General features: G+C 36.2%; 1 protein-coding gene across 4 annotated transcripts in view; it reads right to left on the bottom strand.

Moving 5' to 3' along the window:
* The window catches only part of LOC148887090 (myosin heavy chain, skeletal muscle), a 53,513-nt gene that overhangs the window by 10,352 nt on the left and 25,697 nt on the right, over positions 1–17,464 (bottom strand). For 3 of the 4 annotated variants that reach the window (XM_089014815.1, XM_089014816.1, XM_089014817.1), the window contains 8 exons: positions 12,093–12,149; positions 5,863–5,949; positions 4,195–4,440; positions 3,967–4,084; positions 1,810–1,937; positions 1,494–1,690; positions 1,272–1,404; positions 978–1,194 (listed from right to left, as the gene is read on the bottom strand). In XM_089014815.1, the coding sequence (XP_088870941.1) occupies positions 978–1,194; positions 1,272–1,404; positions 1,494–1,690; positions 1,810–1,937; positions 3,967–4,084; positions 4,195–4,440; positions 5,863–5,949; positions 12,093–12,149 (1,183 nt within the window). Of the gene's footprint in view, positions 1–977; positions 1,195–1,271; positions 1,405–1,493; positions 1,691–1,809; positions 1,938–3,966; positions 4,085–4,194; positions 4,441–5,862; positions 5,950–12,092; positions 12,150–14,783; positions 14,881–17,464 lie in introns of those variants that run through there. The other variant, XM_089014818.1, reaches the window with a different exon arrangement.

The following is a 17,464-nucleotide window of genomic DNA, read 5'->3' as shown; positions in this document are numbered from 1 at the left end:
TATATACAGTAAAGTCTCGTTATATCGATATCGGATATATCGATAGTCCCGGTTATATCGATACTATTTCTATGCACGCACGGAGAAAATTACATGCAAACAGGGTCGGATATATCGATAGTCACGGTTATATCGATATTTTTTCCGACTCCCGGGAATATCGATATAACGAGACTGTATGATATAATAATATGATAAAAGTACATATTAAATTATATATATTATATATACTTATATAATTATTCATTATATAATATATAAAATATATAAAATTATCTATTTTTAGATATAATTTTAAATATACTTTTATTTATTACATATATTATCATATATTTTCAATAATTATTTGTTGATTTTATATATATATATATATTGGATTGGATTGGATTTGCCTTTATTAGTCTCACAGTGGAGAAATGTACATATACATACACATACATACATACACATACATACACACATATACAAATATATATATATATATACTGTATGCGTGTATCTATACTCTTCGGCCTCGAAAAAGAGGAAAAAGTGTGACATGATCATTTGAGATTCATTTTATGGTAGCTTGTTTGTCTCTGAAGATGTCAATTTCGAGGGTCGTCACTCCTCTCCGTTCGACCAGCTATTCCAGGGGTGTCAAAGTCATTTTTTGCCGCGGGCCACATTGTAGTTCTGGTTTCCTCTCGAGGGCCGTTATGAATTTGGGGAATCCATTAGAATGTTTAAATCCCTTCAAATATTACATATAGAGCACACAGCAAATTAATGAATAACTCGTTTTCAAATCTGAAGTCAAGAATAATGACTTTTTTTGTGGTTGACATCCAAAAATATGACATTTTGGCTCAGATTTTAGCAATCATCGTGGAATTTAACAAGTTTGATTTGCTTTCGCGGGCCGAAAAAAATGATGTGGCGGGCCGGATTTGGCCCGCGGGCCTTGACTTTGACACCTGTGAGCTATTCAATTCTACCTTGGTAGACTTTGTTCTCCCTTCGTAGAGCTTCCAGCTGCTCCAAAGAATCTTCATGCACCGTCTTCAGTTTGAAAAGCTCGCTCACGTGTTGCCTGCTCTCCTTTTGACAGCCCTCCACGTCGGCTACCAGCTCCTCGCACTTTAACTTCCAGTCTCCCAGTTGCTTTTCTAAAACCCGTTGCTTCTTATCAAGAGCCTGTCCACATCCGCTCGCCTTCAAAATGGAGATCAGACTTGAAATTCTAGAATGGAGGGTATTTTGAGGGTATTTAAAGCGCACCTCTGCTGTACCTTCTCCAGATCCACGCAGAGTTCCTCCACTTCCCCCTGGAGCCTCTGTTTGGTTTTCTCCAGTGAGGAGCATTTCGCTTGTGTGGCTTCAGCTACCTCTTCAGCCTCTTGCAGCCGCAGGACCAGTTTTTTCCTGTGACGGAAACATTATTTCCTACCACTAGACCGGAACGCGGCTGCGTGAAGAGAAGAAAAAAGACCACCACTATCAACTTGACCTACTTGGTTTCCTCCAGTTCGTCGGCATACTGGATGGAGTCCGCCTCATGTTTGGTCCTCAAGTGTGTCACCTCGCCGTTGAGTTTGGAAACGAGCCTCTGTAGCTCTTGCTTGCTCTCCTGCTCCTCTTCGAGCTGCTCCTTGAGCCCCTCGCACTCCTGTCGCGCCGAGCTGAGATTCGACCCGATCGCCTGCTTACACTGGCAACCAACAAAGACACCCGAACGTTCGGTATTTCCTTAAAGAGCCACGTGAAACGTTTCATTTCAGTCTCCTTTTCAAAATTGTGAGTTTTGTGCATCCACACCGCCACGCTTACTTTGACCTCCTCGTCCAGCTGTTTCTTGAGTTCTTCCAGCTGAGATTGGAGGAGAGACTTGGTCCGATTCAGCTGGCCGGATTTGTTCTCAGCGTCCGCCAGTCGTCGACTTGTATCGGTGTTATCAGCTAGATAGGTCGCAATGATCATTTGATTGAGACAATGCGGTTCAACTAAACGGGTGTCAAAGTGAAGGCTCGGGGGCCAAATCTGGCCCGTCACATTATTCTATTCGGCCCGCGAAAGCAAATCAAGCAGGAGCTATTTGAACTGTGAACTTATATTTTAACTTCTATAAGCTGCTGTGAAAACTGTGTTTAACTCATTCACAATTACACGATGTGCTAAAATGTGTTCACTCAGTGCCAGGGTTTTTGTCATTTTCACTGAAATTGCAGGTGACACATAATATTGAGTTTTAGGACTACATAAACATTCAATTCAGCATAAGAAACCTTAGACTCTATTAGTTGTGTTAAGTTCATATTGTCTCCTTATTATCTAATTTATAACTCTATTTAAATTAATTCCTAAATTATATGGTTCTAGAGTTATATGAGCTTGAAATGGGGGCGGCTGTCCAAAATACAATACGTACAATGCTACATAATGATTCACGTAGCGCTTTAACAAGAGCTGAGGCTCTAACAAGGCGCTAACATGGACAAAAGGCAAATGATGCGACCGCGTGGAAGGGAAAAACAGTGCCAGAGGTCTGACCAGCGCTTTATCGATAAACGGGTGTCAAAGTCAAGGCTTGGGGGCCAAATCTGGCTCGCCACATCATTTTATTCGGCTCATGAAAGCAAATATAACGGAAGCTATTGGAACTGTGAACTTATATAAGCTGCTGTGAAAACTGTGTTTAACTCATTCACTGCCAGACGATGTGCAAAAATGTGTCCATTCCAGTGCCAGGGTTTTTGTCATTTTCACTCAAATTGCAGGTCGCACAGAATATTAAGTTTTAGGACTACATAAACAGCGTAAGAAACCTTAGACTCTATTACTTGTATTAAGTTCATACTGTCTCCTTATCCTTACATACTGTATCCTTATAATAATAATAATAATAATAATAATAATAATAATAATAATAATAATAATAATAATAATAATACATTTTAAGCACCTTTCAAAGCTCTCAATGACACTTTACAGTCACAGACAAGCATAGGTACTATAATAAATAAAATACAATCACAAATATTATAATAATAATAATAATAATAATTATTATTATTATTATTATTATTATTATTATTATTATTATTATTATCTTATATTATATATATATATATATTATTAAGTTGTATGATTCTAGAGTTATCTGAGCTTGAAATGGGTCCGGATGTACAAAATACAGCGCAATGCTACATAATGATGCTATAGCGCTTTAACAACAGCTGAAGTTCTAACAAGGCGCTAACATGGACACAAGGTAAATGCTGCCCATTTCGTGGAAGGGAAAAACATTGCTAGAGGTCTGACCAGCGCTTTATCGGCAAGCCCCGCAAGAAAAACCCAAAAATAGTCAGGAATGGCGCTCCACGTCATGCTTTTCAATTCCCAAGTAAATTAGGGAATGGCAGTGAATGAGTTAAAGTTTGGAATGAGGATGACGACTTGCTAAAGTGGACTTGCTAAATTTCAAACCACAATTTCAAATTGTCATATGTAAACCACAAAAACAGTCATTATTTTTTATTTCAAATTTGAAAACTAGTCATTCATTTTTTTGGCGCTCTATATCTAATATGTGGAGGGGATTAAACATTCTAATGACTTCCCCAAATTTATAATGGCCACCGAGAGGAAACCATAACGACAATGTGTACTAAACTATTGTACTATTTTATTATTTATCCTTTCAGTCATAGTTTTATGTATTGTTGTTTTATCGTAAAGTGTCATTGGGTGTTCAGAAAGGCGCTTGTAAATTAAATGTATGATTATTATTATGATTATTACTATTATTATATTGTTATTATTATTATTATTATTATTATTATTATTATTATTATTATTGTTATTATTAACTCATATTTCAATCGCGTTTCCATCTATTCCCTTCCAATGACACCACACACTCATACATCCAGTAAATCTTCCTGACTTTTAGGTTAAACCGCCTCATCCGGCTATCAGGAATCTTACCTGTGAGTCGATTCTTAGCCACAGCGAGCTCAGTGAGTGTCCTCTGAAGGTCATCTCCTCTCCTGTTGGCGTCGTAGAGTTGCTCCTCCAATTTCTTCATCTGGCTATCTGAGGACATCTGTGAATATGTGAAGCCAGACACACATGTGATATTTTTTTTGAGGGGGGGGGGGGGGGGGTCACAAAAGCATATGGCTTTGGTTATTTGATCCTTCCTAATTCAAGGACCTTGGCTTTCTGTAGACCTTCCAGTGAAGTGGACAGGTCGTCGACTTCCATTCTCAAGTTCTGCTTCTCTTTCTCCAATTTGGCTCTGGTTCTCTGGAGAGCCTCACACTGCTCACTTAACTCCGCAATGACATCGCCATGGCGTTTTCTCATGGTTGCAGCAAGCGTCTCCGACTGGATAGATGATTCTTCCAGGTCTCGTCTCAGACGTTGGAGCTCCGCCTCTCGCTTTTTGTTCATCTCCATCTGTTTAGTACACAAAATCATTTTAAAAGACAACCGACGTCTCCGGACAAGTTGTGTCCTTAATTTGTAAAATGGCTTCAAATGACTTCTACTGAGCGTATTTTACAACGATTCCACCGCATATAGGTATATTTTACGTTTCAAGACTCGCGCTGAATATTCAGGAAGTCTTGTTTTTGAGTTGGTGACGAGTCCGTACGTGACGTCACTGAAGGAACGCCCCTGACGGAAAAAAGGACACATTGTAGCAGTCCTTCCATCACGTCAATGCATTTTGCTGTACTTATTTGGTCTGAAAACGTCGTGTTGCACCAAAAAGAGGCAGAAGAGGGTGACAAAGCTCCATGTAAGGAATTTATCAGTCTGTGGAAACGGGCTGATTAATTCCTCACAGGAGCTCGGTCGCCATTTTGTGCCTCCATTTCCCCCCAATGTTGCCTCAAAATGGCACGGAATAAATTACAGTAAAGTCTCGTTATATCGATATTCAAGGGAGTCCGAAAAAATATCGATATAACCGGGACTATCGATATATCCGACCCTGTTTGCATGTAATTTTCTCAGTGCGTGCATAGAAATAGTATCGATATAACCGGGACTATCGATATATCCGATATCGATATAACGAGACTTTACTGTATTTAATCGATTGCAAACATGTATGCTTTCCTCTTCAGAACTATTTAAATTATATTCATAACTGGATGTGTAACAAGAAAGCATATTCTCCGAATCTGAAGCCATTTTGATTCGCGAGCAATGCAAGACGTCTTGGCGTGATGTCACGAACTGGGGGCGGGACTTTCTGAAAATGCCCAATTCGCAGCTCAATTTATTTGAAGATTTTGGACACCCTTAAGTCATTTTTATTGGTGTTTTGCATTTGAATGTGATGTTGATTGTCCTTTAAGGTAGCATCCCTTTCTCCTCTAAAAAATAAATCAATGTCAAGATTAACATTTCAATCTGCTCCTTCTTACCGTTCTGGGAAATGTGCTTAGTTTCATCGCTTTTGGAGCCAGAATTTTTTTATTTGGTGAATGACAGCAAATTGAACACATCTGTTTCTTGAAATGATAAACATCATCTTCAGCCACTCAGTAAAACTTGACAGCTGGACTACTCATGGCTTGATATCCTTAAATGACTCCGGTAATTCCAAACACACAGACGACTTTTGGAAAAATATGCCCAAAGGACCTTAAATGATCAGTGTTTTTATTTTAAAATACATTTGAGGCATGTGCCTGATTACTAAAGACCGGACGTGGTGGTCAAGTATGAGAATAATCATTATTGGATGTAAAGGGGGTCATACAGTACATACCGGTCGGTGTAAGTGAACATAGATCGGATAATTTGACCGTGGTGTGAGGTAGCTAGCTAGCTAAGATACTTATTTCATTTTTCTATTTTTCTTACCTGTGAGGCGGTCACCCCGCCTGCTTCCTCCAGTCGATCTGACAGGTCCTCTAGTTCCCTGCCTAAATCTGCCCTTTGTTTTTCCACCTGTCAAAAAGACAAAAAAAAATGTTCAAAGACACACTTTTTGTATAATTCCACGCCCAAACTATTAACCGCATTTCCACAAATAGACATCTTATATATTTAATAAGACCCAATGGCTCGATTTGACCTTTAAATTACATTTTATACTGTGATTAATAATGAATGACATTAATTGAAGACACTGACAATGTTGATAGCTCACAACAATGTCAATATGCAACACAATTTATATACATACACCTGCCAGTGTGTATATTTTCAAATTATTAAAACCATTCTTTGAAAATCACAACATCCCATCACAGGTATAAATAAATACATAAATAAACACACAAATAAATACATAAATGTGTTGTTAAATACAAAACAAATAAATGCACAAACAAATAACTAAAAATGCAGAAACAAAAAATAACAACTAAAAAAAACAATAAATAAATATATTTACAGATGAATAAATACATAAATGAACTAGCAAATAAATAAATAAATACATAAATAAATACAACTAATTAACTTACTAAATAAATAGATAAGTAAATAAATGCACAAACAAATAACTAAACAAATGCACAAATAAATAAATGTGCATAAAGGAATACAGTAAAGTCTCGTTATATTGATATTCAAGGAGTCAGAAAAAATATCGATATAACCGGGACTATCGATATATCCGACCCTGTTTGCATGTAATTTTCTCAGTGCGTGCATAGAAATAGTATCGATATAACCGGGACTATCGATATATCCGATATCGATATAACGAGACTTTACTGTAAATACATAAATAAACTAGCAAATAAATAAAAATAGCTAAATAAATAGACCAATCAGGTGGTTCTGTTGGACTACCTGCTGTCCACGGGCATCATGTTGGTAAGCCCTGTATAGTTCAACATGTATTTACCATAGTAGAAATATTATAATAAGAATAATACATTTCATTTATAAGCGCCTTTCAAAACTCTCAAGGACATATTAGAATGTTTTGTTGATATTTAGATGAGTGTTTGAGTAATTATTGAATTATAGAAGTTGTTAATGTGTTATGGGGACACTGCAGAGTGAATATACACTCATATAGTGTGTCAAATATGCTGTAAAATAAAGAATGGCGGTTACTACGGTGGATAGTTTATCATACTATTGGGTTACAGGGTGCATGAAAGGGAAAGATGACTTTATTTATCAACAAATATCTATTCAACTAAAAAAAAATCAACGAAAAAAAAAACATGAGAAAGATACTACAACTAAAATTAAATTAACTCATTCACTGCCATTTCTGAATTTATTTGGGTCATAAAAAGCATGACGTGGAACGTCATTCCGGAATGTGTTTAGGTTTTTCTTGCTGGGGGGGTGCCGATAAAGCGCTGGTCACACCTCTGGCAATGTTTTTCCCTTCCACAAAGGGGCAGCATTTGCCTTTTTCTACAGCCGCCCCCATTTGAAGCTCAGATAACTCCAGACCCATATAACTTAGGAATTAACTCTTTTCTTCTAATGAAAGAAGAGAGTCCAAGGTTTTTTTTTTAATTTAAAACAGATTATTTTCTTATAGCCAGTGTATTGTAGGTGTTCAAACACCTGAGAAGTTTCAGCGTAAGAAAAGAATATGTTTTAAAGTAGTTATCAAGTAGACAGGATGAACTTAAGTCCAAGGTTTCTTACACTGCATTGAATGTTTATATAGTCCTAAAAGTCAATATTCTGTGGGTCCTGGAATTTGAGTGAAAATGACAAAAACCCTGGCACTGGAGTGGACAATTTTTTGCACATCTGGCAGTGAATGAGTGAAAAAGGGTCGTAAAAAAATCAACACGAAACCCTGTGAAGTGTACAACATACCAATGTACTCTATCAGCTTTTACTTAGACAAATGTGAATGCACGGAAGATGCTTCAAGTCCCACGCACCGTCATAAAAGTTTCACTTTCAAGCTCAAACATGTTTAACACAAAGCCCACCAAAACGTTTATAACCTCAAACCACCACATACACAAACAACTTTCGCATCATGAACTTTTACAGCTGCTTTAAAGATGGGAGATTCTCAAAGTCACAAAAAGCTGTAAAATTGGGCCTCCTGGATACTAAAGAAGACCCAGCGAGTGAAAACAGCGACTCTGCCCTAGTTTGGAGTGTCAGTTCCTTCAATAGCTTGGTATGTATTATATGACCTGTCTGTGGATATGTATTCCGAAACACCATAAGCCATGTAGACATTAAATATTGATGATTGTCTACTTTTGACCCTTTCATGCAGCCTGGAACCTGATAAGATGGTAAATCTTTCATCAGAATTCTGAGTTATAAGTCAGAATTCTGAGTTAAAAGTCGGAATTTTGAGTTAAAAGTCAGAATTTTGAGTTAAAAATCGGAATTCAGAGTTAAACATTGGAATTCAGAGTTAAAAATTGGAATTCAGAATTAAAAGTCGGAATTTTGAGTTAAAAATCGGAATTCAAAGTTAAAAATCAGAAATCAGAGTTAAAAGTCAGAATTCTGAGTTAAAAATTGGAATTCTGAGTTAAAAGTCGGAATTCTGAGTTAAGTCGGAATTTTGAATAAAAAAAAATCAGAATTTGGAATTAAAAATCGGAATTCAGAGGTAAAAGTCGGAATTCTGAGTTAAAAGTCGGAATTCTGAGTTTGAAATCGGAAGTCTGAGTTAAAAGTCGGAATTCTGAGTTAAAAGTCGGAATTCTGAGTTAAAAGTCAGAATTCTGAGTTTTAAAAAAATCGCAATTCAGAGTTAAAAATCGGAATTCAGAGTTTTAAAAATCGGAATTCAGTTTTAAAAATCGGAATTCAGAGTTAAAAATTGGAATTCAGAGTTAAACATTGGAATTCAGAGTTAAAAATTGGAATTCAGAGTTAAAAATTGGAATTCAGAGTTAAAAATCGGAATTCAAAGTTAAAAATCAGAAATCAGAGTTAAAAGTCAGAATTCTGAGTTAAAAATCGGAATTCTGAGTTAAAAGTAGGAATTCTGAGTTAAATCGGAATTTTGAATAAAAAATCGGAATTTGTAATTAAAAATCGGAATTCAGAGGTAAAAGTCAGAATTCTGAGTTTTAAAAAATCGCAATTCAGAGTTAAAAATCGGAATTCAGAGTTTTAAAAATCGGAATTCAGAGTTTTAAAAATCGGAATTCAGTTTTAAAAATCGGAATTCAGAGTTAAAAATTGGAATTCGGAGTTAAACATTGGAATTCAGAGTTAAAAATTGGAATTCAGAGTTAAAAATCGGAATTCAAAGTTAAAAATCAGAAATCAGAGTTAAAAGTCAGAATTCTGAGTTAAAAATCGGAATTCTGAGTTAAAAGTAGGAATTCTGAGTTAAATCGGAATTTTGAATAAAAAATCGGAATTTGTAATTAAAAATCGGAATTCAGAGGTAAAAGTCAGAATTCTGAGTTTGAAATCGGAAGTCTCAGTTAAAAGTTGGAATTTTGAGTTAAAAGTCGGAATTCTGAGTTAAAAAAATCGCAATTCAGAGTGAAAGATCGGAATTCAGAGTTTTAAAAATCGGAATTCAGAGTTTTAAAAATCAGAATTCAGAGTTAAAAATTGGAATTCAGAGTTAAAAATTCGAATTCAGAGTTAAAAGTTGGAATTCTGAGTTAAAAATCGGAATTCTGAGTTAAAAGTCGGAATTCTGAGTTAAATGTGTGTGCGTTACTTCTGGGTAGACTACTATTTGATGACTGTAAAGTGTCCTTGAGAGTTTTGAAATGTGCTTCTAAATTAAATGTATTATTATTATTATTATTATTATTATTATTATTATTATTATTATTATTATAAATTGTCCAGTGTAGTAACCACTGTCCCTCAAAGGGTGAAATGGCCCAAAAAGTACTTTGGTTGTAAAACTGAAGGTCTAATCAATAATCAATTATATGCTATAGTCATGCATTGACTGCCCACTGCCAACATTCCATGTTGGGAGAAGACGACATGGGAAATAGTTGTCTCTGTCAGCCTGGTGTCTCCTGATGATATCTCTCCTGTGTTTTTTTTTTTTTTCCAAGGCAGATTTTCAACAATAGGGATCATGTTTTTGTGCTGGAGTTATGCTCTATTTGAGCTCCTCCTGTGGAACAGATAAAGTGGGGCATGTTCTTACTTGCTCCTTTTTCCATGTCATGTGGCTTATGGTCGCTCGTGAGGGTATCCCCGGAAGAAATACCACCCAGAGTGGAGTTTGAAAACATCTCAAGGGCCCCAATCTTATTCCATTCAACATCCAGTTGTACTTTTTCTGCGACCGGAACAGAAAACCTTTACGAGGGGGGCTGCAGGTGTTGTGCGTCTTAAATATAGACATCTTTTGAGAGCAAATCATGTGAAACAGCATGTCCTTTAAAGGCCCACCTTTAGTAGAGTAGTTTAAGAGGGAGGATTTGTAATTTAAAATAAAGTAAAAATACTTTGAGGAGGTTTTCCGGTTTTGATGAAAACATAACTTTCTTGGCTTGGGGGGGAAAGAGACCAGAAGTGTTTTGACTCTGTAGGAAGTTAGTATGTAGCGTAATTTCAGCACTGTAATGTGCACCTGTAAACACCCTATTTTCTCAAAAGCCAAAAGTGCGCCCTATAATCCGATGTGCCTTTTATATAATGTCACAATCTCTTTACATTCCCCATTGTGTAGTTTCCCTATTAGTGTTCATTTGCCTTTTTGTGGTGATTATTAGCAGGAACCAATTCACTAGCTATTAGCTGTCTATTTGTTAGCTAGCTAGCTTTCTATCTACAGTAAAGTCTTGTTATATCGATATTCAAGGGAGTCCGAAAAAATATCGATATAACCGGGACTATCGATATATCCGACCCTGTTTGCATGTAATTTTATCTGTGCGTGCATAGAAATAGTATCGATATAACCGGGACTATCGATATATCCGATATCGATATAACGAGACTTTACTGTATTTTAATTACAGTAAAGTCTCGTTATATCGATATTCAAGGGAGTCTGAAAAAATATCGATATAACCGGGACTATCGATATATCCGACCCTGTTTGCATGTAATTTTCTCCGTGCGTGCATAGAAATAGTATCGATATAACCGGGACTATCGATATATCCGATATCGATATAACGAGACTTTACTGTACTTCCGGGTTGAGTGAACGCTAGCGCGTGTGGCTGCCGCTGCTCACCCATTGGAAAAAAAAATATCCTGCAACTGTAAAGTGACCTTGAGAGTTTTGAAAGGCGCTTATAAATGAAATGTATTATTATTATGATAATTGTGACGTAAAAAAAGACTAATTGACATGTGCATTTGCTAACACAAACTCAAACCGCTGTGACTTTGTTCACTCTGCGCAGCTATTATGAAATGAAAATAATATCCACATCATAGTTAACTACTGACTAAATGATGGATTTTTAACCCCTTGTGGGTGCGAGTCCTCGAGGCTTGAATGCCTTTTCGTAGAATTGTCTTCATGAATTTTGTCTTTCATTTATTTTATTTTTTAATTTTATTACAGTAAAGTCTCGTTATATCGATATCGGATATATCGATAGTCCCGGTTATATCGATACTATTTCTATGCACGCACGGAGAAAATTACATGCAAACAGGGTCGGATATATCGATAGTCCCGGTTATATCGATATTTTTTCGGACTCCCTTGAATATCGATATAACAACGATCGATATAACGAGACTTTACTGTATTTGTAATTGTAAAATGTAACTTTTACAAGTTTCATATCCGTGTGTGTGTGTGACCAGTTGTCAATGCTTTATGACAGCTGCAGTGGTTGTGAAAGCGCATATTGTATTGCATTGCACTGCATTGCATTGCATTGTATTGTATTCCCTTTAGGATGGAACCATTTAGTGGATTCATAGCACAACCATAGCCACTATTGTAGCTTCTATGCGTCTTTTCATGCATCACCTCCAATATATGAAAATAATTTGAACGTTTGTCATTGATCAAAGGTGTGCCTTAAAATCTGAATCGCCTTATAGTGCGAAAAATACGGTATGCAAAAAAAAGGTCTCCTTCTAAGATGTATTTCAAGATATGCACAATTTATAAGGGTGGGAAACGCTGCTTATCTGCTCTTTGTTTAGTTTGGGTAAAAGATGGTCATTATGATACATCATACCTTTGCTCTGATGGCCCGTTCAGCTTCCAGTTCCTCCTCAAGCTCTTCAATGCGAGCCTGAATGGACACAAAGTTCGAATGGATTTAATGCAGCAGGATTATAATTCATATTAAAATACAGGAAATTAAATGAGAAGATGTTTTTTTTCATACATCGGCTTGTCACCCGAGCAGATTGTTTGCTATTTCAGGGTGGTCATTCGGTCGGCTTCTTTTCTTGGGATTTGGCATTCCTCTGGATTTTCTTCAGGTAGCAATTTAAAGCAAGAATGTATGTAGCCACAATCATTGTCGGTATTCTGACCAAGGGCAGGGTCTACTATGTCCGCTTTGGAAGCCAGTTCAAACATTTGAGGAATTTGTGTTATCTTTTTTTTATTATTTTTTAGTTTAACTCATTCACCGTCATTCCCGAAATTATTCTGGAATTGAAAAGCGTGACGTGGAGCACCATTCTCGAATTTTTTTGGGTTTTGATTTTTCTCGCGGGGGTGCCGATTAAGCACTGGTCAGACCTCTGGCAATGTTTTTCACTTCCACGAGGGGCAGCATTTGTCTTTTGTCCATGTTAGCGCTTTGTTATAGCTTCAGCTGTTGTTTAAGCGCTATATAAATCAATATGTATTGTATTCTGTTTTGTACAACCGCCCCCATTTCAAGCTCAGATAACTCGAGACCCATATGACTTAGGAATTAACTCTTTTTTTTCTGATAATAGAAGACAGTCTAAGTTTTCATATGCTACATTGAATGTTTATGCAGTCCTAAAACTTAATATTCTGTGGGTCCGGCAATTTGAGTGAAAATGACAAAAACCCTGGCACCGGAGCGGACACATTTTACAGTACAACAGTACATACATACAGTACAGTACAGTACAACATAACAGTCAAATTAGAGATTTAATGTTATAATTTATGAAATGCAAACTTCTATTTTTAAATACTTTAAACATCATACCACCTACATGCAAGGCACAAATATGCACAATTATATTTGCAATAGAAAATTGCATTATGGCATTCATGGAAATCATAATGATGATTTGGCAATAAATCATCTGTAGCACAGTCGCGCTTTCCAAGCCAACTCGTATTATGTTTTACTAATCGGAATTAAATTGCCAGTTCCTCTGAGAGAGGTTCAATCTCTCCATGTAGTGTCATGTTCCCATATTATCTGCAACCTCCATCCAGTGTCATATTGTCAGGAAATGGTCCTGACAGGGCTTGTAGGCCAGGGCCGTAAAACAAACACCACAGGTGAACGACATTCACACGCTCCTCACAGCTCCCGAAAAAAATAACAAGGCACTTTTGAACAAAATCAACATTGATTGATAATGCAGGGAAAAAAATCCCTCCCAATATCGTTGCCATTTTGCAATTTCCTAGCTATAAAAACGAGACTGTATGATATAATAATATGATAAAAGTACATCTTAAAGTATATATATTATATATACATATATAATTATTCATTATATAATTTATAACATATATAAAATTATCTATTTTTAGATATAATTTTAAAGATACTTTTATATTTATATTTATATATATTATCATATATATTCAATAATTATTTGTTGATTTTATATATATGTATTGGATTGGATTGGATTTGCCTTTATTAATCTCATAGTGGAGAAATTTACATATACATACATACATACATACATACATACATACATACATACATACATACATACATACATACATACATACATACATAAACGAATACAGAAAGAAAGACATGAAGACATAAAATTAAAAGAACAACGATTTAAATAAATCAATAAACAGATAAGTAAATAAATAAATGAAAAAAATAACATACAAATAAATACATACATACATAAACTGGTAAATAAATAAATAAATAAATAAATGCCAAAATAAAAAAATACAAATAAATAAATGAAAAACTAATGATTTAAATAAATAAATAAACAGACAAGTAAATACATAAATAAATAAATGAATGAAAACAATAAATATTTACACAAACAATCAATTAAACAAATAAATAAATACCAGTAAGAAGAAGAACAAATAAATAAATACCGCTAAGTAAATAAATAAATAAATACCACTAAGTAAATAAATAAATGAAATAATTAACACACAAATAAATACATACATACATAAACTGGTAAATAAATAAATAAATAAATAAATAAATGCCAAAATAAACAAATACAAATAAATAAATGAAAAACTAATGATTTAAATAAATAAATAAACAGACAAGTAAATACATAAATAAATAAATGAATGAAAACAATAAATATTTAGACAAACAATCAATTAAACAAATAAATAAATACCAGTAAGAAGAAGAACAAATAAATAAATACCGCTAAGTAAATAAATAAATAAATACCGCTAAGTAAATAAATAACGACAAAATTACTAAATAAAAAAATCAATACATGAATGAATGAATAAATAAATAAATAAATAAATAAATACCAGTAAGACGAACAACAAATAAATAAATGCCGCTAAGTAAATAAATAAATAACGACGAAATTACTAAATAAATAAATAACGACGAATAAATAAATAAATACATGAAATAAATAAATACATAAATAAATAAAAAAGAAAAAATGCCTTTTACTTCTCATGCATTGAATCAAGTTTAAAAAAATGTAAAACACTTGAGGAAAAAAGTCTTTTAACTCACATGCCAACAAAGGACCTCTGCAGAGAGAACGGCCATGGTTAGTTACGCAGCAGCTTGACTGACTGACTGACTGACTTGCTTCCCTTTCTCTTTTCTCTCTCACACACACGCATTCACACTCACACACTGTTAAAGTCCCTTCCTGTCCACACCCCCTTTCGCCTGCACAGTTTTCTTTTCTCAGACCCCGTGCACCATGCCCGGCACACATATCTGTTTCTCGTTACATTTCGACTTTCCTGAACCTCAAAATCAACATTGTGACATCCAACAGAACACCAGGGCGTCAAAACGGGAGATTTAGTAGACGTGGACAATTTAGACAAGTTCCGATGTTTCAGTTTGAGTGATTTTTTTTTTTTAATAAACATACTTTTCTTCGATTGTATTAACTCCCACCCAGTCAGGACCCCAACATAAAAACATGGCTATAAATTACAATCAGATGTGACCTCTCATCGCTAAGGTCTCTGATGGGATTGTCAGCAGGCGTGGGTCGTTCCATCCTCTGTGAATCCCCTCGAGTTGATCAAAGAGTAAAACGTAAGCCAAACAACTGCAAGTAATGCTCAGCAATCATCAACACCCGAGCCTTGCGGACCTCCTGCGGAGCGGACAAAAGCCCACCATACTGTCCGCACATGCTCACATAATTCAGGGCCCGGCCGGCAACGCGGCTGGAATTTACCGCTTTGTTCTTTTTTTTTTTAAATGTCTTCAGATGGCAGCGCGGGGGCTTTTTTAAAAGTCATTTATGGCAGTTTGGCTGGCTTGAGGGATCAGCAGGCGAGGACAGGTTATCTTGGCCTGGTTGAAGACTTTTTCACAAGTTTGATGAGAAGGTTTCTTCAGCCGTCATCTGTACTTCTTTGAAAGTGTCGGGCGTTTCGCTTCTTATCCAAGAGGCTTCGTCAGCAACCTAAAATTTTGTGCTGGTAGTTTTGCCCCTATATATATATCCCTACTGTCCAGACGTGGCGATGCCAGACTCTGCCATGATTGGTACCTGCTCTCAGGTTGGGGGGAGCAGAGGACTACTCCCTGCGGCTACACGGATTACTTCTATTATCCTGACTGATTACTTCTATTGTCCTACCTGAGTATGGGGTCTACAACTGGCCTGATTGCGCCATTTGCTATGGTATCACCTCATCAGCATAACGAAGCCTGCGTTGCCAAAGAATTCGGTTGTAGGAACGATCCAAATTGAACATCACCCCACCATGGTGATTTAGTGAAGGGTTTTGCTGTTTTATGAAAATAGCTACTTTTACTCCCCTTTCAAACCAACTATTTTCTTTCGCTAAAATGTTTAACCTCATTGTCATCAAATGAGTGGTTTCTAGCTTTTAGGTGCATATGTACTGCCTATTGAGGCCCACTAGTATAATCCCTGTCACGGTTTGCGAGGTGGTGATGGCGGGTTCGGATCCCAAAAAGCAGGCAGGAGGGAGCGGGAGGTTGTTTGACAAATTGTATTAAAATAAAGTCAGCAGGAACAAAATGTAAAACATCAAAATCATCTGAATGGAAAAAATACAAAGTAGCAAAAGAAGACCAAAAGTAAAAGTCCGCCAAGGTTAAACAAACACGTACACGATGCATGCAGCAACCAAGCAGCAAACAAACAATGAACCGGCACCGGATGATCGTGCCGGGTGTCCTTTTAAGTGTCAATGATTAAACGACCAACACCTGCGAAGCTGCAGGCAGGGCTGACGTCGCTACCCGCTGGTCGCCAATCTGATCGGGACGACCAGCACCTGTGCAGGTGCAGGCGGGGCCGACAGCGCCCCCGTTGGTCGCCAACCAGATCATGACACCCTGCGATGTTGATAAAGTCTATTTCAATGTAAATTTAATTACTTTTTAGAGTTACTCAAAGAAGGACAAAGCAAAATATGATTAAAGTTAACACCATTTATCAAGTTAAGATGTCGGAAAATAAAAATACAAATTACAAGTCTTTGGAAGAAAGTAAATTGCTAGTTCACCTTTAACAAAGTGACATCATTGTCAGGAAGTTATCAATTTTGCGTTTGTGTTTTAACCTTCCTCTGACATCTGTGAAATCTGCCCAGCAGCTTTGTTGAAAAACAGGAATGCGTCACTTTACTTCTCTGCAAGCTACAGTTTGCGCCTTTACTCAAAACGATCTCCATGTACGTACCAATTAAAGTGAAGCTTAGAATTCCAGTCACGGTTTTTACGACTGTTTGTGGCTGAAACCATCAGAAATGACCCCAGGGCTTTTGTTTTTATGTTTGTAATTTTACATTTGTACCGTTTAGTGTTTCGTGTATTTCTCAACTAGGTTGTCTTTGACGTATGTACTACGTTTAAATGCGCAAATTTGTGAAGACGCCTTAGCTATTTTTTTTTTTTGTTATTCCCCCTAGTTCTAAAATTGTACAACTCTGCATGACATTGTATCCTTATTAACTCATTGACTGCCATTCACAAATTTATTAAAAAATCGAAAATATGACGTAGAGAGCCATTCCCGAATTTGTTTGGGTTTTGGTTTTTCATGCTTGGGTGCCGATAAAGCACTGATAAGACCTCTGGCAATGTTTTTACCTTCCTCAAGGGGGTAGTATTTCCCCTATTTTCCATGTTAGCGCTTTGTTCCAGCTTCAGCTGTTGTTAAAGCGATATATAAACAAATATGTTTTGCATTG

Source organism: Hippocampus bargibanti, linkage group LG15, assembly GCF_051943395.1.
Source record: "Hippocampus bargibanti isolate YZ-2025 linkage group LG15, ASM5194339v1, whole genome shotgun sequence".
In the NCBI taxonomy this organism is placed as follows: Eukaryota; Metazoa; Chordata; class Actinopteri; order Syngnathiformes; family Syngnathidae; genus Hippocampus; species Hippocampus bargibanti.
The sequence above is the reverse complement of the archived record's forward strand: the minus strand, read 5'-3'. Positions and strand labels throughout refer to the sequence as shown.